We start from the raw sequence: 27,014 nt of genomic DNA, 5'->3' as shown, positions 1-27,014 counted from the left end.
ATAGAGCAGAAATGGACAACATTTGCAAACATGTTATATCCATGCTCAAGAATCTGAGGAAAGGTATAAATCTCAGATTCTTTGTATTTTGCCATTAAAGAGACAGGGAAAAAAATCTGAGGGTATATTCACTTAGAAATAGACAACTAAAGAGAAGTGGGGCAAATGTTTAGGGTATTTTATATCAGTCTGAGATTTGCAGAGAAAACATGTCACAAAGTAAGGAATTGATAACATGAGAGGAAAAACATCAAGATCTGAGGGGGATTTTATGTTGCTATTAAATAATTAAAGGGAAAAGGGGGACTGTTTGACTGGATTTTATGAGACTGTCCAATACATAAACACAAAGTGATGGTTCCCCTCACTGCCACCATTCACATGGGCAGCTGGGAGCCCTCTGAGGAGCTGATTTAAGAAGGCAAGGGAGGGGGAGCTGGAGTTGAAAGGCTCTTTGGACAAAGGAAGGGGGGAGCAGCAGGTGATGGGCAGATGACTGGAAACTGAGGGCTGGGAACAACTGCGTTGATAGTTTAGGGACAGGAAGTGGGACTGGGAAACCAGGGTCTGTGCAGTCCCCATCAGGGACACATGCTCTTCCTGTCCCCACCCTGGCAGAGAACAGGCTTCTCATCCCATCCTCACTCCAGAGTCAGCCATGTTTTGAGGAATGACTCAGGGCAACAATTTCCCACCTAAATAAGGACAAATCGCTGCACATAAAATGGGTGGGGACAACTGCCACATCAGAGAGATTTTAAATTGACACTTGAGAAGTATGGAGAGACCAGGGCAAAATTGGGGGAGATTAGAGAGCTGATCATTTGGGGGGAAACTGCCTGGATTTTATAGCCACGTATGATAATGACAGAAAAGGGGAAAAACTTGAGAGACTTTGAATGTGGGGGTGGCGGGGTAAGTGGCACAAACAAGGAAGGATTCAGTGAACTTACCTCCCCCAGGGGAATTTCCTGGCTGCACAAAATAGTTCAAATTTCCCGCCCCAATGACCTTCCCCTCTGTGCAACCCCGACTCCCCCCCTCCTCCCTACGAGCTCAACTCCTGCTCCTCCCTCCATCCCGAATTTTGCCATTTAGCCCCCTCCTAATCCAGCCTCCAGCCACCTGATCTCCCCCCCGAACCATCAATGTCCTGCTCAGACTCTGGCATCTCCTTGCTCCTCCCACTGCCCCTTCCCAGCCCCTGTCACTAGCGCCCACCGGAACGTTAGGGCTGATACGGGCAGCGGAAGGGCAGCGGTGTCAGCAGCTGTTACTGAGCATATGCAGTGTCCCTGGAATAGCACATTGCTATGGGGAGCGATTTAATACACCGCCCCACCCCTCCCTCCGGGTCCCAGGTTCTGTGGAAGTGTGTGTGTCACTGGCATATTGGGGTGATGCAGAACCAGGGCAGAGTAGAGGCGGCATTGGGGGGCTGGCGTGAACCTTAGTTCTTGGAAGGGGAAAAGAAGAGATGAGGGGACAGGAACCCTTACATAGCAAGGTCACATTCTCGTAGTTCTCCTGCATGACGTCTCTGTACAGGGCTCTCTGAGCAGAGTCCAGCAGAGCCCCCTCTTCCCTTGTGAAATACACAGCCACCTCCTTGAAGGTCACTGTCCCTTGAAAGAGCAAGAATCCAACACTCAGTACCTGCTGCCCCACTGTTCGTGTGGAAGAGGAGCCAATCAAATGCAAGCTCTGGGTGGATCACAGTCAATAGAGTCCAACCCCCACCCCACTCAGAGCATCCTGGAAACACCAGGTTAAGGGGATGAAGCAAGAGCCCCTTGTCTCTCCCAGCAGATCCATCACACATCTACTAGCCACAGACTGATACAGGAGATGGAGCCCCTAGCAGGGACCAGGGAGAGCTCTCTGGTAGGAAGCCCAATATTCTCCTCCATGTCAGGAGCTGGATGTGAAAGGAGGGGCAGCTCCCCTAAACCTCACTGGTGGGTGCCCCTTTCATATCTCTCAGCAGCCACTGGTTAGTCAGGTCAGGCTCCAGCACTGGGAGTTTGGTCAGCTTTCCTAGCCCCCATATAGGTGGGTTATTTTCTGTTTCACAAATTAGGGTATTTCCACCACCTAATCTCATGGGTCTATTCCTAGAATCTGGGCCGCTTACTAAACAACGCCCAGCAGGTTTGTCACAAGCTGTCCACCTCCAAACCAGACTGTAGAACCCTTCCCATCTCCGGTGTATTTGCTGTCCCTCTCCTCCAGCAGGAACCCACCAGCAACCTCCTGATAATCCCTACCTGGACTGACTCCTCTGCAGCCATTTCTTTTCCCTCTCCCATGGTAGGATGTGATGATCTGGAGCGAAACATGGATGTCATTCTGCAGCCTGTCTGGCTGAGAAGGGCAGTTGTGGGGGTTTCAGAACAGGTCTTAGTTAATTTCACATCACGACAGACATTCTAGAGTCTGCCATCCTGGAAAATGCTTGATCTCTTTATTACAGTGTAGACTTGGTCCCTACTGCCAGGCTAAGCCCACAGAGACATTTTTAACCTCCCTTCTCCCTGCCACATCCTGTAACAAAGTCTCTGAACACAAGCCTAGAAAAGAGCAGAACCAAAGGAATTACTGTGGAAGATTCCCTCGGACACTGACTCCGGGACAGCCACATCTCAGTAGGAGGAATATGGAGTCAGAAACTGGCTTTTCCTCTGTCTGACCCTTGTTTTGTTCACTGGAAAGTGGTTCTGTCCAGGGATGCAGCAATATGTGTGTCTGGATGGACTAGAGAGCTGGAAATCTCTCCCCTCATTCATTTCTCCCACTGCCCCTTTCAGTCTCTCCTTCCTCTGTCCTCTCTCCCTGCCCCTCTGGCTGGGAAAGTCCCATTCCTGGGTGCTTTACTCTCCCATGGCTGGATTTTCTCCTGGCAATTGCTAATGGGAGGAGAAATGAGGAGGGGCTGTTTGTGCAGAGTCACTTTCTTCCAGTCCCCATCATTTTCCCTGAGGTCTTTCAGTTATCTGGAGTCTGTGGCTCAGAATTTAGTATTTACAGGGCCCAGGGCTGTCCTATGGGGCTAGTACCAGCTGGAGGAAGTCATCACCTGGGCCAGGCAGAGAAAAAGCTTTAATTAAGGTCACATCCTAGTACAGAGCCCACACTGGGGGAGCAGCAGATAAGCCTGGTCTCCCAGGTCACAACAGAGGCTGCAGCATCTGACCCAGGAAGCTGAACCCCAATATCCTGAGCACAGAGGGACAGAGCGTTTGAGCAGCTTCCCTCCTTTTAGCTCTCTGGGGAGAGCAGCTAATGACAGCCCCTTCTCACAGGGAGAATTGCTGATCTCATTTGCCCCACTGTCCATCTGGAGTCACTCCTTGTCTCTCTATGCAGTGACTCTGGATTAAGAATGGTCTCAATGAAACCAGAGTTCAGAACGAAAGTCCAGAACACTGTGGAAGAGACCACTGTGTGGCAGTGCTGACCCCCTTCCCACCTCCCTTACCCCCCAGATCTAGGACAAAGACTGGGGGAATGAATTTTCCCAGTGGAACCGGAAGTTCCTGCAGTTTTCAAGAGGGGAGGAAAGCAAAATCTGTGATTTCATCTCACAGTGTTTGATAAGTGAATAGAAAATTCACAGTGACCGGGCATGTGGCCGGGGAATGCCGGGCACTGCTTGGAGCCAGGATTCTTACACAACCAGAGAGAAGGAGCATGGTTAGTAAGCAGCCCCCAGAGCCTCCATCCAGGGGAACCCAGACACCCCCAGCCCAGACCCCAGATACCTCTAAAAGCCCCACCGGCCAGGAAACCCCCACCAGACCATCACTGCCAGGTTGGGAATCCCAAAGGGTTCCCCCCACAAAGAGTCCCCAGCAGCAAGGGTCCACTCCAATGGGACCCCCCCGACTGGGAAGTCAGTCCCTCACTGCCTGCCTAGGACCCCCACTTGCCCTCCACCAGGATCTGCTCTGCTGTTTGCCTGAGACTCCCTCCTGCCCCCACAGGGTCCCACTGATTCTTTACAGTGGCACTCCTCACACTGCTTGCCTCACATCCCCTGACCTAACATTGGGGATCCCCCCCCAAGCTCTGTGCACTGGGCATGGCAGCGATCCCAGGAACCAGCTGGGGAAGCCCAGACAGAGCCCTTGGCATAGCACCAGGCACTCTCTAACCCCCTGTCCCACCTCCCCAAGAGACACCTACACTGCTGACCTGCGGCCAACAGGCCCCCAGCAATATCCACCTCCAGGACCCATAGCTTCAGGGCTGGGCACATCAGAACCAACCTCCCCCGGAAACCTCCAGAATCCACCAACCTGACTAGGGTACCCCCTGTCCAATCAGCCAGAGGCCTCCCCCTACCACAATGCCCCTTCAGCTCCAGCTGCAATCTCCCCACCCAGACACTCCCTGTAACAGTGTTTGTTATGGGGTTTGGGATACTTTGGACCTACATTGCATTCATAGTGACCTCCTCATTCCGTGCCAGCTGGAGAAAAGAAAACGGTCCAGCCAACTCTCCTGTTACCAGCTGGGAACCACTGATCCCCAAAACAGGGGAGGCCTCTGGTTTGGATGGGTATTAAATATGTGGCTGGTCTCTTTCATCAGCAAACATTCTCAAAGGAGAGGGGAAAGATGATCACTGGACAATTTAATCCCCTGCAACCTCCAGGATGGACGACGACTCAGGGCAACAGGTTCCCTCGAAGTAAGGAGAATTTGCTGGGATTTAGAAACATGGAGAACAGCCCCAACTCTGAGAAGATTTTTAATTGATATTTTATAATGACAAAGAAAGAGGGAAAACCTGAGAGATGAGATCAGTGTTCAGAAATGAAAGAGAAAGGGTGGAAATCTGAGAGATTTTGGATGAATTTTTGCAAATTATAGAGAGAAGAGTGGAAAATCAGAGGGATTTTGTATCAGCTGTTGATAGGAGGTAAAATCTGAATGTGTTTCACATGAATATTAGATAAATGAATAAAGAGGAAATGGGCAACATTTGAAACATTTTATATCCATGTTCAAGAAGCTGAGAAAAGGTGTAAATCTGAGATTTTCTTAGTATTTTATAATTAGAGAGGAAAAAATCTCAGGGCATATTCAGCTAGAAATAGATAACTAGAGAAAAGATGGGGCAAACGTTTAGGAGATCTTATATGAATCTTTGAGATTTCCAGAGAATACGTGTCACAAACTACACAACTGATAACATGAGAAAAATACACTGAGATCTGAGGGGGATTTTATGTTGCTATTAACTAACTAGTGGAACAGGGGGACTGTTTGACCGGATTTTATATGACTGTCCAATACATGAACAGAAAGTGAAAGGTCCCCCCTCTGCCACCATTCACATGGGCAGCAGGGAGCCCTTTGAGGAGCTGATTTAAAAGGGCAAGGGATGGGGAGCTGGAAGGTCCCTGGATGAGGGAAGGGGGCAGCAGTGGGGGACGGCCTAGTGACTGGCAGCTGATGGTTGGGGGCAACTGTGTTGGTAGTTAGGGGACAGCAATTGGGACTGGGAAACCAGGGTCCAGGCAGTCCCTATAGGGGACACGTGGTCCTCCCTTCCCTGCCCTGCCCTGGTAGAGAACAGGCATCTCATCCCATCCCCACTCCAGGGCAGCCATGTTTTGGGGAATGACTCAGGGCAAAAATTTCCCACCTTCACAAGGACAAATCGCTCCAGATAAAATGGGTGGGAAAATCCCCCACATCCGAGGAGTTTTAAATTGACGTTTGAGAATTATGGAGAGAACAGGGGGACATCAGGAGAGACAAGAGAGGTGATCATCTGAGGGGAAAGGAGCAGTAGCGGATTTATCATGGCACCACTGACCCCATGCCCGCACTCTAGGGGGGGCCATGGCCAGGCCAACCCTTCCCCGCTCTCTCCTGAGGGGCACAGAAGCTTGGTGCTGTTGGCACTGAGGCTCCTGCTGCAGTAGGGCAGCCAAGCTCTCCGTCCTCTCTCTTCTCACAGCTTGCTGCGTTCCCGTTCTCCCCTCCCTGCCACCCATCAGCTATTTGCTGGCAGGAGGGAGGGGGAAGAGCAGAGCCACAGCATGCTCCATGCGTGGGAGAGGAGGCAGAGGCGGGGCTTTGGGAAAGTGCACGGGGCAAGGGATGTGCTGGCTGTGGCTTCTCGCAGCCCCCATTGGCCTGGAGCAGCAAACCGCAGCCAGTGGGAGCCACAATCAGCCGACCTGTGGACATAGCAAGTAAACAAACTGGCCTACCAGGGGGCTTACCACTAGCGGGCCGAAGGTTATTGATCTCTAGGACAGGGAAGCGGGGGCCCAGCATGTGGATCCCCTTGGCAGCAGCTGGGGCTCCCCTGTTAAACAAGCCCATCAAACCCTCACCCTGACAAGCCCCACCTTCCCTGCATCTGTACCACCCCCGAGTTCCCACCAGACACGACACCCTCCCCACCGAGCCCCAACCATCTACACCTAGACCCCCACCCAAATGAACCCCTGCACCCAGATTCCTCCCCCAGCCACTGAGCTCCAACCACTTTCACTTGGTCCCCCCTGCAGACTCCCACTGCACCTGCACCTGGTACCTCCTTATGCATTCAGACCCCTCACTGAGCTGCCCGCACCCAGACTGCCCCTCACAGAACCCTCTTACCCCTATCTGGAAACCCCCACACTAAATCCCTCTGCACTTGGATTCTGCTGCTAGGCTGAACCTCCCTGCTCACATCTGGTGTGCCTGGTGCAAAAGGGGCAGGGCCCCAGGGTGTTTCTGTGGCAGGCCTGGCCCTTGTTCTGTGTCGGGGTCAGGTTCAGCCTCACCGCCAAGTACCTGTTCCAGGGTAGGCTGCTGGGTATTCTCCCACCTCCATGCAGCCAGTGGCTTGTGCTCCCCACTGCCATGGTGGAGCTTCCACATTTATTTATTGTAAAACAAAACAGAATTTTAAATTATGATGCACAGAATTTGATGCAGAATTCTCTCAGGAATATTCACTGTACAGCTGTGATGGTGGGACTGTGAAGGGGGTGCTGGACAGTAGGAGATCTGTGGGTGGGGGAGCTGGGCAGGGAGTATGGTGTGCAGGGTGCTGTGCAGTTGTGGTGGGAGGTCAGCGAGAGGTGTCTGTAGGCAGGAGGTGCTGGGCAGAGGGACCTATGGGGGAAGTCTCTGGGTGAGGGGGTGCTGGGATAAGGGCAGGGCACTGGGGCAGTGTGGAAGGGGCACACTGGCAGCAGAGGGGTGGGGGGGGCAGTGTGCATCTAGCAGTTTTGGGTTTATAAACAGTGTCCTTGTGCTAGGCTGAGTAGGGCCAGTCATTGCCCTGTGCCTCATTGCCCCCAACCGGCCCCTCGCTCTGCAGACCGCCCCCCATCATTTGCCCTGTTTCCCTCGTGGGGGGCCACAAATATGTTTGGCGCTGGGGCCACAAAAAGTTAATCTGGCTGGGGGGGGGGGTAATCCCCTCTGATTTTATAGCCCCGTGTGAGATGCTGAGTGAGAAAAAGGGCAGAACTAGAGAGAATTTGTATCGGGGATGAGAGGCTAGTGGCATAAACAGGGTTAGGGTTAGGGATCCCGCTACCCTTCCTGCCCTTCCCCTGGGGATTTCTTGGCTGCACAGAGACAGTTCAACCCCCACCTCCACTCGCCTCCCACTGACCTCCAGCTCCCCGCCCCCAGAACTGCTGTTTCTCCTCTCCCTGCTCGACACTCCTTCTCCCCCCAAGACCCCCCACGCCGGGCCTCAGGCTCCGCCCCCCCCCCATCCCAGCGGGGCCCGGGCGGATCCTGCTCCAGCTCCCCTGGGGCCAAGACGGCTCCGAGGTTTCTCCCAGGTCCCCGGGGCAGAGAGTCACTTTCCCGCCCGGCCCCAGCGCCCCCCGGAGTCTCTCACTCACCGGGGTCTCCGGGCCAGGGCTGGGTGGGCAGAGCCCGGGGCTGACCAAGGGGCGGGGCCCAGGTGGAGAAAGTCCCCCTCCCCCCCGACCGGGCACGGAGGGGTTAATGCCGGACCCCCCCGCACCGACCCGAAAGCAGCAACTGCTCAACCCGGCTCGGCTCACAGGGAGGCAGCAGCAGCTTTGTTCTCCCACCCACATCGGGGCTCGCAGGGAGCATGCGCAGTTTTCCCTACTGAAACCCTCCCTTACCTGGCTAGAGAGGGCGGAAGCGGCCCTGGGGCAGGCTGGGAGATGTAGTTCGGTTTGCATTTCCTTTTTCTGGGCATGCGCAGATCGGGGGAGGTGAGGCGGGGGAGCTGCTGTCCCATTGTGACCTGGGAGCGCAGGCGGAGCAGGAAGGTTTGTCTGGGGAGACTCATTAATCCCCCGCCTCCGTGCCCAGCCCGGGCCCTGGTCCCGCTGAAGCCGCCCTGGGTACTGCCCGCCCCGCTGCGGAGCTGCAGGCTCCAGGTACCAGAGCTAGCCCCGGGGGTGGGAGCTGGGTGGTGACTCTACCTCAGTGTCCGTGGCAGGGAGTTGTCTGGCAGGAGGGAACCGAGGGTGGGGGGAGTGCGCAGCTCCCCTTATAGTGCACTGTAAAGGCATCATTCCAGGGGTCGCAGCGGTGGTCCCCCATGACGAGTCCTACTAATGGAAAAACTTCAAGCACTGGTGCATGTGGCGAGCACGCACACCTACTGTGGAGTAGACAGGAGCAACACATTTTGAAGAACGCCAGTTACGGACCAGGTAACTGTCCTTTTTAGAGGATGTCACTTTTCATTCCTGTAGTAACAGAACTGGTGATAGGAAAGCAGGAAGAGAGAGAGAGGGGTGTGTGTGTGTGTGTGTCTTAAATTGGTTAAATAGTCTAACTTTCAGTACTCAGTGTTTTGAAAATGTTAGACTGCAACCTGTGTCATAGAGATGTCTTTTTTTTTTTTTAAATATGAATAAAGCTACTTCAAGGGAAATGACTGTTTTGTCCAACCCCAAAGAGCTGAGAGATCTTTACTCACCAATTTACATAAAACTTGTATTTGTTATGCCTTTTTGGTGACTTTAGTGTTACCATCTATTATAAATAAAGTGCATTTCATTGATTTTTAAAATGAAATTAGTAACTGGAAAAAATGGCCAGTATTTTTCTTAAACCTGTGACAATTATAAACTACTGTATTCTGTCATTGACTTTCTAGAATCGAAAGTATATCTAAGTATAATCTAAAGTTCTCCTGCAAAATGACGGATGTGCAAACACTTCTGTGGTTGGATTGTTCTTGTGTTTTTAAGTACAAAATAAATATGTATAATGAATTTAAAAGTATGTAATTAGTAATTTGATAAGTTGGGTGGTGCCTCTTTTTATGTGTTTGCTCCCCTGATGTTAGAAGCTGGCTATGCTGCTGCTGTAGAGGGCTCATCGCCCAGTAGCTGGGGGCCACCATGCAGGCTCAGCAGGGCTGCTGAGCACACGGTGTGGGTGGGCTGGCTGGGATCTCAAGAGTCACGTCTCAGGGATCTGCCCCGCTCCCTAGCACTGCTCTAGCTCTGAGCTGTCTCCACTGCCTAGGACCTGTGGGGCCCCACCTGGCTCCCTGGGGGAAGAGCCATCTGGGATTGGTGAAGAGGCTGGGCCAGTCTCAGCCAGTCACAAGGGACAGTGGGGTGTGGGGGAGGCTTAGCTGGGTTCTGAGGGAGCCTGGCCTGGGTACGCTCTGCTCCTGCTCCAGCCTGGCTGAGTGCACCACTCCAAAGGGGCTGGAGTTATCCTGCCCCAGGACCAGCTCTAGCTGCGCTGCCAGCTCAGCCTGGCAGACTTAGTCACCTCTCATCAAGGCTGGCTATTGTGGCTGGGGGTTAGGGTGTGGGAGAGTAGGTCTCTAGTGGGTCTGGGGGGGTGTTGGGCAGTGGGGGGTGAGGAGATCTGTGTGTGTTGGGGGGCTGTGCAGTGGGGGAGATCTGTGTGTGTCGGGGCACTGGGAAGTGTTGGGGGGTCTGGGTGGGGCACTGTGCAGTTGTGGTGGGGCGGTGGAGGTCACTGGGCACTGAGGGGATCTGTGGGGGGCTCTGGGCAGGGAGGTGCAGGGCACTGTGCAGTTGTGGGAGGGCTGTGGAGGGTTTTCAGCTCAGGGGGCACTGGGCAGTGAGAGGGTCTGTGAGGGAGTTCTGAATGGGTGGGGAAGTGGTCTGGGAGGGCACTGGACATGGAGGTTTATGGGGGTCTCTGGGTGGTGTGACACTGGGCGTAGGGAGTCAGAGGGGTGCTCAGCAGGGGGGTAGCATGATGCAGCATGGGCCCACCCCCAAGGGGAAGAAGCATGATGGCAGCGCAGGGCCGGGCTGGACAGCCTGGGTCTGGCAGCTCCCGGTTTGTAAACAGTGCTCTTGTACTGAGCTGTGTGGAATGAGGCTGTCCCTGCCATGCCATGACCCATCTCCCATTGGCCCTGGGTAGCCCCTTGCTCTGAGGACTCTGCCCTCCCTGCCTCATTTCCCCGATGGGGGCCCACAAATATGTTTAGCACCGGGCCCACAAAAGGTTAATCTGGCCCTTTTTGGGGGGCAGGCTCTGGGATAGAGATGGGATGCAGGAGGGTTGCAGGCTATGGGGAGTTTGAGCGAGGGGTACAGGCTCTGACCTGGAGCAGGGGATTGGGATACAGGAGGGGGTTTGGACATGTGGGCTCTGGGAGGGAGTTAGCAACTCAGCATGCTGTATAAGAGAAAGGAGCTGCAGTGATTTCATATAGACATAGAAACTGATAGAAAACACTTTTACATAGTCAAAATGTGAGAGGCAGAGTTTGAGGGAGGGTGGGGGCGTCTGGACAATATTTCACCACATTCAGTGTCCTGGCTGGAGCAGTAACAGCCCCACAACACTTGTATAGGATAGAGAGGAGCTGCGGTGTCTAAGCTTTGACAGTCTAGGAATTGGGCTGCCGGTGCCTTTAAGATGCAAGTGGAAACTGGCTGAGTTTAGAAGGGGGTTTTAGCAGATGATGGAGCACAGACATGAGGGGGCTGAAGGGACAAGCTCAGACGTGCAGATGGAAGCAGGACCAAAGAATTCAGAGGAGAGACTGCTGGGTGAGGAAAGTGGACAGTGGAAGCATGTGACTAAGAGAACCAGGTAGAGGAAAAGACGGGCCAGTGAAGGAGAAATAGAACTCAGGAACAGGTTTGTGGAGTTGGAAAATGAAGAAGGGGCACTGAAGGAGAGAGGGCAAGGAAAAAGAGAAGAGCTGATAGTCCTACAAGAGGAGGGGAGGAGTCAATGGAGGCAACACCAAATATAAGTCCCAGGAGGATTGCAAGGGTGAATAGGACTTGAGAGGACTTGCAGCCAGTGGGTGCAGGGGATAGACCGGAGAATCACATTGTCACCAGGAAAAGGCAGGTCTACGTGATTGGAGACTCCTTACTAAGAAGAATAGAGAGGCCTTTAACTAGAGCTGATCCGGAGAACAGAAGGGTGTGCTGTCTGCTGGGTGCTAAGATACAGGATGTGGACCTGAGGCTGAAAAGGATCCTAGCGAGAGTGGGAAAGAATCACTTGATTGTCCTTCATGTGGGAATGAATGATATGGCTAGATACTCTCTGGAATGTATCAAGGGAGACTAAGCCTCTTCCCCAGTCTGGCATAAAGAAATCGAGGCTCAGGTGATCTTCAGTGAGATTCTGCTGGTTCCTAGAGAAGGGCAGCAAAGGTGTAACAAGATTATGGCGATCAACAGATGGCTCAGGCAGTGGTGCTATAATGAGGGCATTGGGATGTATGGCCATTGGGAAGCATTTACGGATAGAAGACTGTTCTCTCGGGATGGATTTCACCTGAGTAAGGAGGGAAATAGACTTCTAGGATGGAGGCTCGCCGAACTGATTAAGAGAGCTTTAAACGAGGAGTTTGGGGGGGGATGTCCAGGAGATCTCCATGCCGGAATGTAACCTTGAGAAGGAAGTAAACAAAGTAAGAGGGAATACAGCCGTGGACAGAAGAATTGACACAAGGGGAAGGATAGTATAGATACCAGACTAACAGGTGATGCTGGTGGTAGAATGTCTGTGACTAACAGGGTAAAGAATGTCAGGGAAGCCAAACGGCAAAAATTAAGATGTCTGTATACTAATGCGAGGAGCCTAGGGAACAAAATGGAGGAACTAGAGCTACTGGTGCAGGAAGTGAAACCGGATATTATAGGGATAACAGAAACATGGTGGAATAGTAGTCATGACTGGAGTACAGGTATTGAAGGCTATGTGCTGTTTAGGAAAGACAGAAATAAAGGCAAAGGTGGTGGAGTAGCATTTGTGTATCAATGATGAGGTTAACTGTAAAGAAATAAGAAGTGATGGAATGGACAAGACAGTCTGTCTGGGCAAAAATCACACTGGGAAAGAAAGCTACCAGAGCCTCCCCTGAGATAGTTCTTGGGGTGTGCTACAGACCGTCGGGATCTGATTTGGATATGGATAGAGACCTCTTTAATGTTTTTAATGAAGTAAACACTAATGGGAAATGTGTGATCATGGGAGACTTTAACTTCCCAGATATAGACTGGAGGACAAGTGCTAGCAAGAATAGTAGGGCTCAGATTTTTCTGGATGTGATAGCAGATGGATTTCTTCACCAAGTAGTTGAAGAACCGACAAGAGGGGATGCCATTTTAGGTTTGATTTTGGTGAGTAGTGAGGACCTCATAAAAGAAATAGTTGTAGGGGACAACCTTGGTTCAAGTGATCATGAGCTAATTCAGTTCAAACTAGATGGAAGGATAAACAAAAATAGATCTGGGACTAGGGTTTTTGACTTCTCAAGGGCTAACTTTAAAGAATTAAGGAAATTAGTTAGGTTAGTGGATTGGACTGAAGAACTTGTGGATCTAAATGCGGAAGAGGCCTGGAATTACTTTTAAGTCGCAGCTGCAGAAACTATTGGAAGCCTGCATCCCAAGAAAGAGGGAAAAAACCATAGGCAGGAGTTGTAGACCAAGCTGGATGAGCAAGCATCTCAGAGAGGTGATTAAGAAAAAGCAGAAAGCCTACAAGGAGTGGAAGAAGGGTGGGATTAGCAAGGAAAGCTACCTTAGTGAGATGCTGAAAGCCAAGCAGAGTTGGACCTTGCAAAGGGAATTAAAACCTATAGTAAAAGGTTCTATAGCCATATAAATAAGAAGAAAACAAAGAAAGAAGTGGGACCGCTAAACACAGAGGATGGAAAGGAGGTTAAGGATAACCTAGGCATGGCCCAATATCTAAATAAGTACTTTGCCTCAGTCTTTAATAAGGCTAATGAGGAGCTTAGGGATGATGGAAGGATGACAAACGGGAATGAGGATATGGAGGTGGATATTACCACATCTGAGGTAGAAGCCAAACTTGAACAGCTTAATAGGACAAAATCAGAGGGCCCGGACAATCTTCATCCAAAAATATTAAAGGAATTGGTGCATGAAATTGCAAGCCTGTTAGCGAGAATTTTTAATGAATCGGTAAACTCAGGAGCTGTACCATATGACTGGAGAATTGCTAACGTAGTTCCTATCTTTATGAAAGGGAAAAAAGGTGATCTGAGTAACTATAGGCCTGTTAGTTTGACATCTGTAGTATGTAAGGTCTTGGAAAAACTTTTGAAGGAGAAAGTAGTTAAAGACATTGAGGTCAATGGTATTTGGGACAAATTACAACATGGTTTTACTAAAGGTAGATCATGCCAAACCAACCTGATCTCCTTCTTTGAGAAGGTGACAGATTATTTAGACAAAGGAAATGCAATAGACCTAATTTACCTCAATTGTAGTAAGGCATTTGACACGGTTCCACGTGGGGAATTATTAGTTAAATTGGAAAAGATGGGGATCAGATGAAAATTGAAAGGTGGATAGGGAACTGGTTAACGGGGAGACTACAACGGGCAGTGCTGAAGGGTGAACTGTCAGGCTGGAAGGAGGTTGCTAGTGGAGTTCCTAAAGGATCGGTTTTGGGACCAATCTTATTTAGCCTTTTTATTACTGACCTTGGCACAAAAAGCGGGAATATGCCAATAAAGTTTGCGGATGACACGAAGCTGGGGGGTATTGCTAACACGGAGAAGGACTGGGATATCATACAGGAAGATCTAGATGACCTTGTAAACTGGAGTAATAGTAATAGGATGAAATTTAATAGTGAAAAGTGCAAGGTCATGCATTTAGGGATTAATAACAAGAATTTTAGATATACATTGAGGACATATCAGTTGGAAGCAACAGAGGAGGAGAAGGACCTTGGAATGTTGGTTGATCACAGGATGACTATGAACCACTAATGTGATATGTCCTTTAAAAAAGCTAATGCGGTTTTAGGATGCATCAGGCGAGGTATTCCCAGCAAAGATAAGGAGGTGTTAGTACCGTTATATAAGGCACTGGTGAGACCTCACCTGGAATACTGTGTGCAGTTCTGGTCTTGCATGTTTAAGAAGGATGAATTCAAACTAGAACAGGTTCAGAGACGGGCTGCTAGGATGACGCGAGGAATGGAAAACCTGTCATATGAAAGGAGACTCTAAGTGGGCTTGTTTAGTCTAGCCAAAAGAAGGCTGAGGGGGGATATGCTTGCTCTTTATAAATATATCAGAGGGATTAATATTAGGGAGGGAGAGGAATTATTTAAGCTTAGTACCAATGTAGACACAAGAACAAATGGATATAAACTGGACACTAGGAAGTTTAGACTTGAAATTAGATGAAGGTTTCTAACCATTAGAGGAGTGAAGTTCTGGAACAGCCTTCCAAGGGGAGTAGTGGGGGAAAAAGACATATCTGGCTTTAAGACTAAGCTTGATAAGTTTATGGAAGGGATGGTATGATGGGATAGCTTAATTTTGGCAATTGATCTTTGATTATCAGCAGATAAGTATGCCATGTGGGTGTTGATGGGATGTTGGATGGGATGGGATCTGAGTTATTGCAGAGAATTCTTTTCTGAGTCCTGGCTGGTGAGTCTTGCCCACATGCTCAGGGTTTAGCTGATCGCCATATTTGGGGTCGGGAAGGAATTTTCCTCCAGGGCAGATTGGCAGAGGCCCTGGAGGTTTTTCGCCTTTCCCTGCAGCGTGGGGCATGGGTCACTTGCTGGTGGATTCTCTGCAGCTTGAGGTCTTCAAACCACAATTTGAGGACTTCAATAACTCGGAAATAGGTTAGGGGTTTGTTATAGAAGTGGATGGGTAGGGTTCTGTGGCCTGCATCGTGCAGGAGGTCAGACTAGATGATCATTGTGGTCCCTTCTGACCTTAAAGTCTATGAGTCTATAAGACTCAGCCCCAGGAATCCGCCCCCTGCTATGGGGCTGACATGCAGCGTCCTGTGAGCAGGACGAAAACAGCCTCTGCCCCCGCCCCCACACCCCCAGATTAGCGAACAGAGCAGGTGGCTCATCCCAAGGGGTCACTGTTCCCCCCTCCCCCTCCCTAAACGGAGGCTTTGTCCCCGCACAGGGTCTGGCAGCGTCTCCTCCCCTGCCGCCTCCAGGCTTAACCCCGGCTCCCACTCCTGATTTTTCCCCTTCAGCCTGTCTCCTGCCGCTGCCTTCAGCATTTTGATCCCCCCGGCCAGTAAATTTGTGCCCCCCGCTCAGACCCTGGCAGCCCCCCCCCCCACTGCGATTTGCCCCCTTGGTGCTTTTAAACCCCTCCAAAGAGGAGGCAGCAAATCGTAAGTAGAAGCGAGGGCAGAGAGAGGGCAGCGGTGACAGCGAAAGTCACTGGGCATGCGCAGTTCGGGTGAGCTCAGTGCAGCCAAAGTAGGGAATCGGGAGCGGGAGCTTTTTGCGTCTGGAGCCGCCCTGGGGCTGCCCCGGGATCTGCCCGCCCCCCTGCGGAGCTGCAGCCTCCAGGTACCGGAGCGAATCCTGGGGGCGGGGCTGGGGTAGGGACTGGGTGGTGACTCTGCCCCAGTGTCCGGGGGGACCCAGCATCTTGCAGCGCTGGGATCTGCTCCCTGGGGGGCAGCACTCGTGGGGGGCTTGGAGCTGCTGTCCCTGCAGGAGCCCCCAGGCCCGGCCAGGCTCTGCCCTGGAACCCGGCCCCATTGGGGTCCCCAACTGGGGCCAGGTGGGGGCTGCCCAGGAGGGGGAGTGAGACCGGGCCGGGGGGAGACCTGGGAAAGGGGCAGGTGGAAAATGTCTGTGCAGCCCAGGCATGGCCGGAGGAGGAGAAGAGCAGGTGACCCGTGAGGAGCAGGGAGAGAAAGGGGGGGCTGAGATCCCCTCGGATTTACCTCTACCCCCTCCCGTGGCGACCCCCCATCCTCTCCTGTCCTGCCCTCCTTTCTCTCTAGAGAGCAACGAGCAACACCCAGGGTAATGCCCCCCTTCCCTGAAATCCCTGAGAAGTTCCCTGTTCTCCTCCCCTGATTGTGACCCATTTTCTCTCCACTTTGTCAGTGTCCAGTTCAAATCTCGGGTTTGGGGTGTTTCCCCACATTTTTACCTGCAGTGGTTTGTCCTTGGTTAGGTGGGAAATGGTTCCCCTGAGTGATTTCTGAACTGGGCAGAGGGTTAATGGGCAGAGGCTCGGGGAGCCCTGAGACAGGGGCACCTCTGGGCTGGGCTTGGGGGGCCACTCTCTGCTGGCAACAGGGCGTGGGAAGGGCCAGGAAGGGGAGAGAGGAGCAACCATCCCCCGTGGAAGTGGCCCTTCCCACGCCCTGTTGCCAGCAGATAGTGGCCCCCCCAGCCCAGCCCAGAGGTGCCCCTGTCTCAGGGCTCCCCGAGCCTCTGCCCATTAACCCTCTGCCCAGTTCAGAAATCACTCAGGGGAACCATTTCCCAGTCCAGCTACTTCACCTCCCTCACCCTGCCCAACCCAGCGGCTTCCCCATCACCTGCTAGTCACATTCTCAGACCTCACTGTCAGTCCCTCCCCACAGCCAGTGACATTCTGACTCCAGCCCCACTCCTTTCCCCTCTGAAAGCCACGTCACCCAGGGCTCCCTGCTGGCTATGTGAATGTGTGAAAAGAAGAATCCGTCCCATTCTGTTGTCGATTGAATATTGCTGTATAATCCCCTCAAATTTCCCCTCTTTTCTCTTGAACTGTTGAACGATGACATAAAATCTCCCCAGATGTTGGTGCTTCTCTCTTACTTTAGCAAAGATTTAGTTTGTGCCCCATTTTCTCCTCAGTTCTGAAATACCGATATCAAATTCTTGATAATCTTCCCGCTTTTCTCTCCAGGTGTCTGTCTGAGACCAGGGCTCTTATACTGAGCGTGGCTCACACCTTGCCTGAGATCAGGTTCCCCAGTGTGCCAGGCACTGCACAAACCCTGACCGATTTTGGGGCACTGGTTGTGCCAGGTACTGCACAGACCCCTGCAGAGAGCAGGGACCTTGTTGTGCCAGGTGCTACAGTGACCCTGACTGAGCTCCGGGCCCCTGTTGTGCCAGGCCCTGCATCAACACCAAGTGAAATCAGGCTCCCATTGTGCCAGGTGCTGAAGAGACAGCAAACAAAATCAGGGACCTTGTTGTTCCTGGAATTGCAGAGACCCCAGGTGAGATCTGGGCCCTGTTCTTCCAGCTGCTGCAGAGACCCCAACAGAGGTCAGACCCCACTGTTGCTATGGAGCCCCCAACTGAGATCTGCACCTCTGTTGTGCTGGGAACTGCAGAGAGCCCACAGACGTCATGTCCCCTATTGTGCCAAGTAAAACTGAGACCTGGACCGAGATCATGGCCCCCCTTGTGCCAGGCAGCGCACATCTGCTGCCCAGATAGCTGCCTCCATTTTTCAGGGTACTTGAGAAACCTCGACTGAGATCTGTGTCCCCGTTCAACCTGGCCCTGCGCTGACCCTGACCCAGATCACGCCCCACCACTGTACTGGGCACTGCACTGACCCTGACAGATCCTGCCCCCACATTTTGCCAGATACTGCAGGGACTCCAAACAATATCAGGGATCCTGTAATGCTGGGAATTGCAGAGTCACCAACTGAGATCAGGCCCCTGTTGTGCAGGGCTCTACACAGACACCGAGATCAGGGTTCCCATTGTGACTGGTGCTGCACAGACACCAAGGGTATCTCTACCCTGCCACTAAAAACTCCCAGCTGGCCCTTGCCAGCTGATTCAGGCTCACAGGGCTCAGGCGAAAGTGCTGTTTAATTGCACTGTAGATGTCTGGGCTTGGGCTAGAGCCAGGCTATAGAAGTGTCATTAACAGATAGTTAAGGGTTAATGCCTCTTTTACCTGTAAAGGGTCAAGAAGTTCACCTAGCCTAGCTGACACCTGACCAGAGAAACCAATGGGGGAACAAGATGTTTCAAAAGGAAGGAGGAAAGTTTTCCTTTGTTTAGAGTTTCAGTTTCAGCTGAAGTGAAAAAGATCAAGGAACCAGCCTCTTATCAGAGTAGCAAGTTTTAGAAAGGGATAAATAGGTTTATGTTTGTTTTCTTTGTAACTTGTCTTGGTACCATTAAGGGAATTATCAAATTTGGATATTCTTGTGTGTATTAAGATTTTTCCCCTGGGAACATTCTCTGTGTTTTGAATCTGTTGTCTGTGAGAGCAGCTGGTATGCTAATCTCTCCCAGAGGGTTTTCTTTTACCTTTCTTTTCTTTAATTAAAAGCCTTTTTCTTAATACCTGATTGATTTTTTTCCTTGTTCTTAGATTCAAGGGGGTTGGATCTGGATCCACCAGGAGTTGGTAGGAGAAAGGAGGGGGGATGGTTAATTTCTCCTTGTTTTAAGATCCAAGGGGTTTGGATCTGTGTTCACCAGGAAATTGGTGAAGTCTCTCAAGGCTACCTAGGGAAGAAAAGTAGTTCTTGAGGGGTGGTGGCAGTGATACCAAATCTAAGCTAGTAATTAAGCTTAGAAATGTCCATGCAGGTCCCTACATCTGTACCCTAAAGCTCAGAGTGGGGAAGGAACCTTGACATGGTGAGCAGCGGTGAGAGATTTCTTAGGAACCAAAAGCCAGATTTTTTTTTTGTTCCTTTGAGATGCTGGGGAAGCAGTGAAGGAGAGAGACCCTGAAAGCAAACAGATGATAGATTCTAACAGAGGGCTTTTTGTTAGAAGAGAAGCTCCAGCTGTGATCACTGGAGGGTCATTAACATATTGCCAAGACAAGTAACAAAACCTATTTTACTTGTTTTTTTTCTAAAGTGTCACATTACAGTAACCAAAAATTCCAAGCTGTTCCCCTCCCTCTCCCCCGCTCCCCTCAGATAGCTAAGGTAGACCAGGGGGAAAATGTCAGGCAAAGAAAAAAAAATACAACGGCAGCTAGAGTTAGCCAAACTCCAGGCTGAGGAGAGCCAAAAGGAACATGACAGACAGATAGCCAGGGCTGAGGCTGCCCACAAAAGAGCTATGGAGGAGAAACACAAAGAGATGGAGGCGAGAGAAAGGGGTGGAGGAGAGGGAAAGAGAGAGAAAGCATGAGCTGGAATTAGCAAGGGCTAAGCAGGATATACCAGCCAACCCTAACAACCCTTCTCCGGGTACTGTTTCCCATCCCAGAAAATTCCCCACCTATAAGGCAGGTGATGATACTGAGGCCTTCTTAGAAAATTTTGAAAGGGCCTCCCTTGGGTACAGCATCTCTACAGACCAGTACATGATGGAGCTGAGGTCACAGCTTAGTGGACCCTTAGCAGAGGTGGCGGCTGAAATGCCTAAGGAACGCATGAACGATTATAAACTTTTTCAAACCAAGGCCAGAATCAGAATGGGGCTAACACCTGAGCATGCCCGTCGGCGATTCCGAGCCCTAAGGTGGAAACCAGATGTGTCATTTCCCCGAACATGCCTACCACGTTGGAAAGAATTGGGATGCCTGGATATCAAGAGCAAGTGCTGAATCTGTGGAAGCTCTGTCCTTCCTAGTGCAAATGGAGCAGTTCTTAGAGGGTGTTTCTGAGGAAATAGAAAGGTACGTCCTAGATGGGACGCCCAAAACTGTAACTGAGGCGGGTGAGATTGGAACCAAATGGGTGGAAGTGGCAGAAAAGAGAAAAACTACTAGCAGTTGGAGCGAATATCAGAGAAGGCAAACCAAAACTAAACCCTATCACTGGTGGCAATCGAAGGCCCCACCTACAACCCAAGGAAAGCCCCAGACACCTTATTGTCCCACCTCACTAGTCTCCAGCAACCCACCTCGTCCCAGTGACCAGTCAGCTGGGCGATGTTTTAAATGTAATGAACTGTGGAAATATAAAGCCCCACTGCCCCAAGAACCCCAACCGATTACAGTTCATTACACCACAATCACACCAAAGTTCCCCAGGCCCAGCTGCCTCTCAAATACCCTCAGAGTGAGGGGAAACCTTGAGAGTGGGCGGAAAGAAGATTATCGCGTGGAGAGACACTGGGGCGCAAGTGTCAGCTATCCACCAATCCTTAGTGGATCCCCAATTCATCAACCCAGAGGCCCAAGTGACAATTCACCCATTCATGTCAAAATCTTTAAATTTGCCTACAGCTGAGTTGCCTATCCAGTACAAGGGCTGGTCAGGAATGTGGACTTTTGCAGTCTATGACAATTATCCCATCCCCATGCTATTGGGGGAAGACTTGGCCAACCATGTGAAGCTGGCCAAGAGGGTAGGAATGCTCACACGCAGCCAGGCCAAGCAAGCTTCCACACCCATCCCTGTTCCTGAGCCGTCCACCAGGGCCCCATCTGTGTTACCAAAGACCCAGACAGAGGTGGTGGAACCGGATCTTCTACCCATAAATACTTCAGCTGTAGTGAATCCAGTCCCAAAACCGGAACTGGCAAAACAACCAGCACCAGAACCGTTGCCAGCACTGACTCCAGCGCTTGCAAACCCATCTACAACTCCAACGCCAGAGGGCACCAGTGGGCCTGAACTGGCAGAAGCAGCAGACAACCCTACCCCAGAGGCTCAGCCAGAGCCTGAAATATCACATAGTGCACCAGCAGAGAGCGGTTCACAATCAGCTAAAACAGCCCCATCACCCACATCGCTTCCACAGGGTCCAAGCCCAAGTCCACAGTCTGAGGAGGAGCTTTTGTCTCCAGCATCAAGGGAACAGTTCCAGGCTGAGCAGGAAGCAGATGACAGCCTTCGGAAAGCTTGGATGGTGGCATGGAGCACCCCACAGCCTCTCAGCTCTTCTAACCAATCCCGATTTGTTGTAGAACAAGGACTTTTATACAAGAAGACTATTTCTGGTGGACGCCAGGAAGACTGGCGTCCTCAAAGACAGTTGGTAGTTCGAACTAAGTACCGCGTCAAGCTCTTAAGCTTAGCCCATGATCATCCCAGTGGCCATTCTGGGGTGAACAGAACCAAAGACAGGTTGGGGAAGTCCTTCCACTGCGAGGGAATGGGCAAGGACGTTGCTAATTATGTCCGGTCTTGTGAGGTGTGCCAACGAGTGGGAAAGCCCCAAGACCAGGTCAAAACCCCTCTCCAGCCACTCCCCATAATTGAGGTCCCATTTCAGCGAGTAGCTGTGGATATTCTGGGTACTTTCCCAAAGAAGACACCCAGAGGAAAGCAGTACATACTGACTTCCATGGATTTTGCTACCCGATGGCCGGAAGCAGTAGCTCTAAGCAACACCAGGGCTAAAACTGTGTGCCAGGCCTTAGCAGACATTTTTGCCAGGGTAGTTTGGCCCTCTGACATCCTTACCGATTTGGGAACTAATTTCCTGGCAGGGACCATGAAAAACCTGTGGGAAGCTCATGGGGTGAATCACTTGGTTGCCACTCCTTACCACCATCAAACCAATGGCCTGGTGGAGAGGTTTAATGGAACTTTGGGGGCCATGATAGGTAACTTTGTAAATGAACACTCCAATGATTGAGATCTAGTGTTGCAGCAGTTGCTTTTTGCCTACAGGGCTGTACCACATCCCAGTTTAGGGTTTTCACCATTTGAACTTGTGTATGGCCATTAGGTTAAGGGGCCATTACAGTTGGTGAAGCAGCAATGGGAGGGGTTATTGCCTTCTCCAGGAATTAACATTCTAGACTTTGTAAGTAACCTACAAAGAACCCTCCGACACTCTTGAGCCCTTGCTAAAGAAAACCTAAAGAATGCTCAGAAAGAGCAAAAGGCCTGGTATGATAAACATACCAGAGAGCGTCCTCTTCAAAGTAGGGGACCTGGTTATGGTCTTAAAGGCACTACAGACCCATAAGATGGAAGCGTCATGGGAAGGGCCATTCACGATCCAAGAGCACCTGGGAGCTGTTAACTATCTCATAGCATTCCCTACCTCAACCCTAAAGCCTAAAGTGTACCATGTTAATTCTCTAAAGCCCTTTTATTCCAGAGAATTAAAGGTTTGTCAGTTTACAGCCCAGGGAGGAGATGACACTGAGTGGCCTGAAGGTGTCTACTATGAAGGAAAAAGTGACGGTGGCGTGGAAGAGCTGAACCTCTCCACAACCCTGGGACATCTGCAGCAGCAACAGATCAAGGAGCTGTGCACTAGCTTCGCCCCAATGTTCTCAGCCACCCCAGGACGGACAGAACGAGCATACCACTCCGTTGATACAAGTAATGCTCACCCAATAAGAACCCAGCCCTACCGAGTGTCTCCTCATGCTCAAGCTGCTATAGATGAGAGATCCAAAACATGCTACAGATGGGTATAATCCGCCCCTCTGACAGTGCATGGGCATCTCCAGTGGTTCTAGTTCCCAAACCAGATGGGGAAATACGCTTTTGCGTGGACTACCGTAAGCTAAATGCTGTAACTTGTCCCAACAACTATTCAGTGCCACGCACCGATGAGTTATTGGAAAAATTGGGACGTGCCCAGTTCATCTCTACATTAGACTTAACCAAGGCGTACTGGGAAGTACCCCTAGATGAACCTGCCAAGGAAAGGTAAGCCTTCATCACCCATGCAAGGGTGTATGAAGTTAATGTGCTTCCTTTCGGACTGCAAAATGCACCCGCCACCTTCCAAAGACTTGTAGATGGTCTCCTAGCAGGATTGGGAGAATCTGCAGTTGCCTACCTTGATGATGTGGCCATTTTTTCCGATTCGTGGGCAGAACATCTGGAGCACCTGAAAAAAGTCTTTGAGCACATCAGATAGGCAGGACTAACTGTTAAGACTAAAAAGTGTCAAATAGGCCAAAACAGAGTGACTTACATGGGGCACCAGGTGGATCAAGGAACAGTAAATCCCCTATAGGCCAAGGTAGATGCTATCCAAAAATGGCCTGTCCCAAAATCAAAGAAACAGGTCCAATCCTTCTTAGGCTTGGCCAAATATTACGGGCGATTTGTACCACACTACAGCCAAATCGCTGCCCCACTGACAGACCTGAGCAGAAAAACACAGCCAAATGCAGTTCAGTGGACTGATGAGTGTCAGAAGGCCTTTAATGAGCTTAAGGCAACACTCATGTCTGACCCTGTGCTAAGGGCCTCAAACTTTGACAGACCATTCCTAGTAACCACGGATGCATCTGAGCATGGTGTAGGAGCAGTTTTAATGCAGGAAGGACTGGATCAAGAATTCCATCCTGTCGTGTTTCTCAGCAAGAAACTGTCTGAGAGGGAAAGCCACTGGTCAATCAGTGAAAAACAATGCTACGTCATTGTGTATGCCCTGGAAAAGTTACACCCATACGTTTGGGGATGGCGTTTCCAGCTACAAACCGACCATGTTGCGCTAAAGTGGCTTCATACTGCCAAGGGAAACAACAAAAAACTTCTTCGATGGAGTTTAACTCTCCAAGATTTTGATTTTAAAATTCAACACATTTCAGGAGCTTCTAACAAAGTAGTGGATGCACTCTCCTGTGAAAGTTTCCCAGAGTTAACTGGGTAAAATTGTCCTTAAAATGTCAAAAATCTTGTAGTTTACATAATTAGTAGTATACGTAAAGGTGCATGTGTTTTATTAATCTGTTTATTCTAAAGTTCTAGGAAGAAATCACCACCAGTGTGTGGTTCAATACTGTCTGAGACTTGGGGGGCGTGTCATAAACAGATAGTTAAGGGTTAATGCCTCTTTTACCTGTAAAGAGTTAAGAAGTTCACCTAGCCTAGCTGACACCTGACCAGAGAAACCAATGGGGGAACAAGATGTTTCAGAAGGAAGGAGGGAAGTTTTCCTTTGTTTAGAGTTTCAGTTTTAGCCGAAGTGAAAAAGATCAAGGAACCAGCCTCTTATCAGAGTAGTAAGTTTTAGAAAGAGCTAAATAGGTTTATGTTTATTTTCTTTGTAACTTGTTTTGGAATTAAGGGAATTATCAAATTTGAATATTCTTTTGTGTATTAAGATTTTTGCCCGGGGAACATCCTCTGTGTTTTGAATCTGTTGTCTGTGAGGGTAGCTGGTATGCTAATCTCTCCCAGAGGGTTTTCTTTTACCTTTCTTTTCTTTAATTAAAAGCCTTTTTCTTAATACCTGATTGATTTTTTTTCCTTGTTCTTAGATTCAAGGGGGTTGGATCTGGATCCACCAGGAGTTGGTGGGAGAAAGGAGGGTGGATGGTTAATTTCTCCTTGTTTTAGGATCCAAGGGGTTTGGATCTGTGTTCACCAGGAAATTGTCAAAGTCTCTGAGGGCTACCCGGGGAAGACAAGTAGTGCTTGGGGGTGGTGGCAGCGATACCAAATCTAAGCTAGTAATTAAGCTTAGAAGTGTCCATGCAGGTCCCCACATCTGTACCCTAAAGTTCAGAGTGGGGAAGGAACCTTGACAAGAACCCTGCGAGGTGGGAGGGTGCCAGAGCTTGGGCTGCAGCCCCAGCCGGAACATAGACACCACAATTAAACAGCCTCACAGCCTGAGCCGTGTGAGCCCAAGTCAGTGGGCACGGGCCAGCCGCCGGTGTCTGACAAGTTTGCATAGAGAATTTGGGGCAAAACTGGGAACTGAATCCAGATTGTTTGAATTCTTGCCTCTTCCCTTAACCCCAAGCCCAGCTTGTGTATGTACAGTGTTCTTTTGGTCTGTGTTTGCCTTGCATTGGCTTCCAAGGGAGGCTGTAGAATTTCCTTCATTGAAGGTCTTTAAGACCAGGTTAGAGATATGCCAGTCTGGGAATGTCTAGGGATACTTGATTCTGCCTCAGCATAGGAGGCTTGAGTAGACGACCTCTCAAGATCCCTTCCAGGCCTACATTGAAATAATTCTCTTTTGTGCTGTGTCCTGATCTATACTGAGCTGTTGTGCGTGGTGCCTTTTGGAACTATGATGCATCATGCTGTGTTGCATAGTTTTATGGTGCGTTGTTTTGCCTCAGCTTGTTTGGTGTCTGTGCTGCGTTGGTTTGAGTTGAACTCTTTTGCATTGTGTACTTTTGTCCTAGGATGTCATAGTTTGCATCGTGTTGCTTTCTTTTCCTTTTGTAATGTCATTTTATGCTGTGGAGTGTAGGCTGTGGTTTGTTTTTTTCCCCCTGAATTGCCTTACATTATGTTGTGGTGGGTTTTATTCTGTATGTTGTGTTTTTATATGTATATTTTGCATAGCATCCTAGAAAAGTAGGGCTAGATAAGACCTCAAGATGTCATCAAGTCCAGCTCTCTCTGCGGAGGCAGGACCAAGTATATGTAGATTATCTCTGACAGAGCTTTGTCCTACCTGTCCTTAAAAACTTCCAGGGAAAGAGACTCCACAGCCACCTTTATAAGACTATTCCAGAGCTGAACTACCTTAGCTCTGGTGACACCCACACAGATTTTAGTGGTGAGCAGCTCTGGAGAGAGAGGAGACCCCAGTGAGTGGGCAGCTGGGTAAAGAGACTAAAGTTGGGAGGAGAAACATTGACGTGTCCAAGGTCACCCAGGCTGTCTGTGACCGAGCTAGAAATAGGTTCTAGTGCCACCATACTGCTGTTTCTGAAGGTCTCTGCCACACTGTTTTAGGCACTTGTGCAAACCTTTAATGTAGACAGAATTTACACTAGTGCACTGTGATTGGTACTGGTGCACCATGTCCCAGTTTGAAGGTTTAAGGTGGTGGGGGAAGTGACCTTACAGAGGCTTGAGGCTGGCTGAACAGTGCAATTGGCAAGGGAGTGGCAGCAGTGAGTGCTGGAGTTATGAGCGAGGAGCACAACCCCACAGGACTGGACACTGACTTCTCCTGACCCTGGGGACACACCCCTAGCGAGGTGGTTTGTCCACGGATGCACAGGCTGTCTTGGCAGGGCAGCTCATTTGCAGTCCCTGAACACCTCTTCCTGCAGCCTAATACAGTGTGCTCTGGGGACCTTTCCAGGCTGCGGGTGACAGGGCTCTGGAGTTAACAGGGTCTGTTTCTGGCTCTGTCACGGACCTGTTTAGTGACCTTGGGGAAGTCACAGCCCCCCTCTCTGTAATATTGTCTTCAGTGACTTGAGAGCTGAGCACCAGCCTCAGGCAGATTGGTAAGAAGCAGGGCACAAACCCCAAACTGGGTGTGAGGTTTGTATGGAGATTCCACCAACCAAGAATCCAGTGTAAACGCTTCAGGCACTGTAACAGCATTAACATGGAATCACAGACAGTCCCTTTGGGTGATCCCATATATCTCACCAGGCAGGTGAGCTCACCTTTGTGACAGATGGTCCCTTACACCCCCAACATGCTATAAAAACTCCACTGCCCGTGTGAGCCACAATAACTGGTTTTCTGCATATAAAAGCCAGGGCTGGTGTTAGGAGGCAGCAAGCAGGGCAACTGCCTGAGGCCCCCACAAAGCTACGTTGATTAGGCTTTGGCTTCAGCCCTGGTGGTGGGGCTCTGGGCCCTGGACTTCAGCTCCATGCTCTGGGACTTTCTGCCCTGGGCCTTAGTGAGTCTAATGCCGGCCTTGCTTGGCAGGCCCCTGAAAACTGCTCACAGCCCCCCAGAGGGCCCCAGACCCCTGGTTGAGAACCACTGCCTTACCCCACAAATCACAGCAATGTTCAGATTACTGCCAGACCCAAAGGACTAGTCACTTCCTTAGGTCAACTGAATCTTAGATCTCCCAGCAAAGACAACACTTGTAGCCAGTCCTGTCATAACCTGTATTAAGATTTATTTGAAAGGAAACGAGAGTTATTTACAAAGTTAAAGCAGGTAATCCTATAGATGCAGATGATTTGCAGTCTTAGATTTCAAAGGT

The 27,014-nt window shown here is 50.4% G+C and overlaps 1 protein-coding gene and 1 pseudogene across 1 annotated transcript in view; both read left to right on the top strand.

Annotated features, from left to right (window-relative positions):
- LOC115636545 overlaps nt 1-27,014 on the top strand; it is a 1,011,845-nt pseudogene that overhangs the window by 170,111 nt on the left and 814,720 nt on the right.
- LOC115636697 (zinc finger protein 250-like) overlaps nt 8,236-27,014 on the top strand; it is a 34,275-nt gene continuing 15,496 nt past the window's right edge. The window contains exon 1 of the mRNA XM_030537114.1: nt 8,236-8,663. Within this exon, the coding sequence (XP_030392974.1) occupies nt 8,549-8,663 (115 nt within the window). The 5' untranslated portion in view covers nt 8,236-8,548. The remainder of the gene's footprint in view (nt 8,664-27,014) is intronic.

The sequence above is a fragment of the Gopherus evgoodei genome, chromosome 1, assembly GCF_007399415.2.
Source record: "Gopherus evgoodei ecotype Sinaloan lineage chromosome 1, rGopEvg1_v1.p, whole genome shotgun sequence".
In the NCBI taxonomy this organism is placed as follows: domain Eukaryota; kingdom Metazoa; phylum Chordata; order Testudines; family Testudinidae; genus Gopherus; species Gopherus evgoodei.
This window is presented reverse-complemented; position numbering and strand designations above follow the sequence as displayed.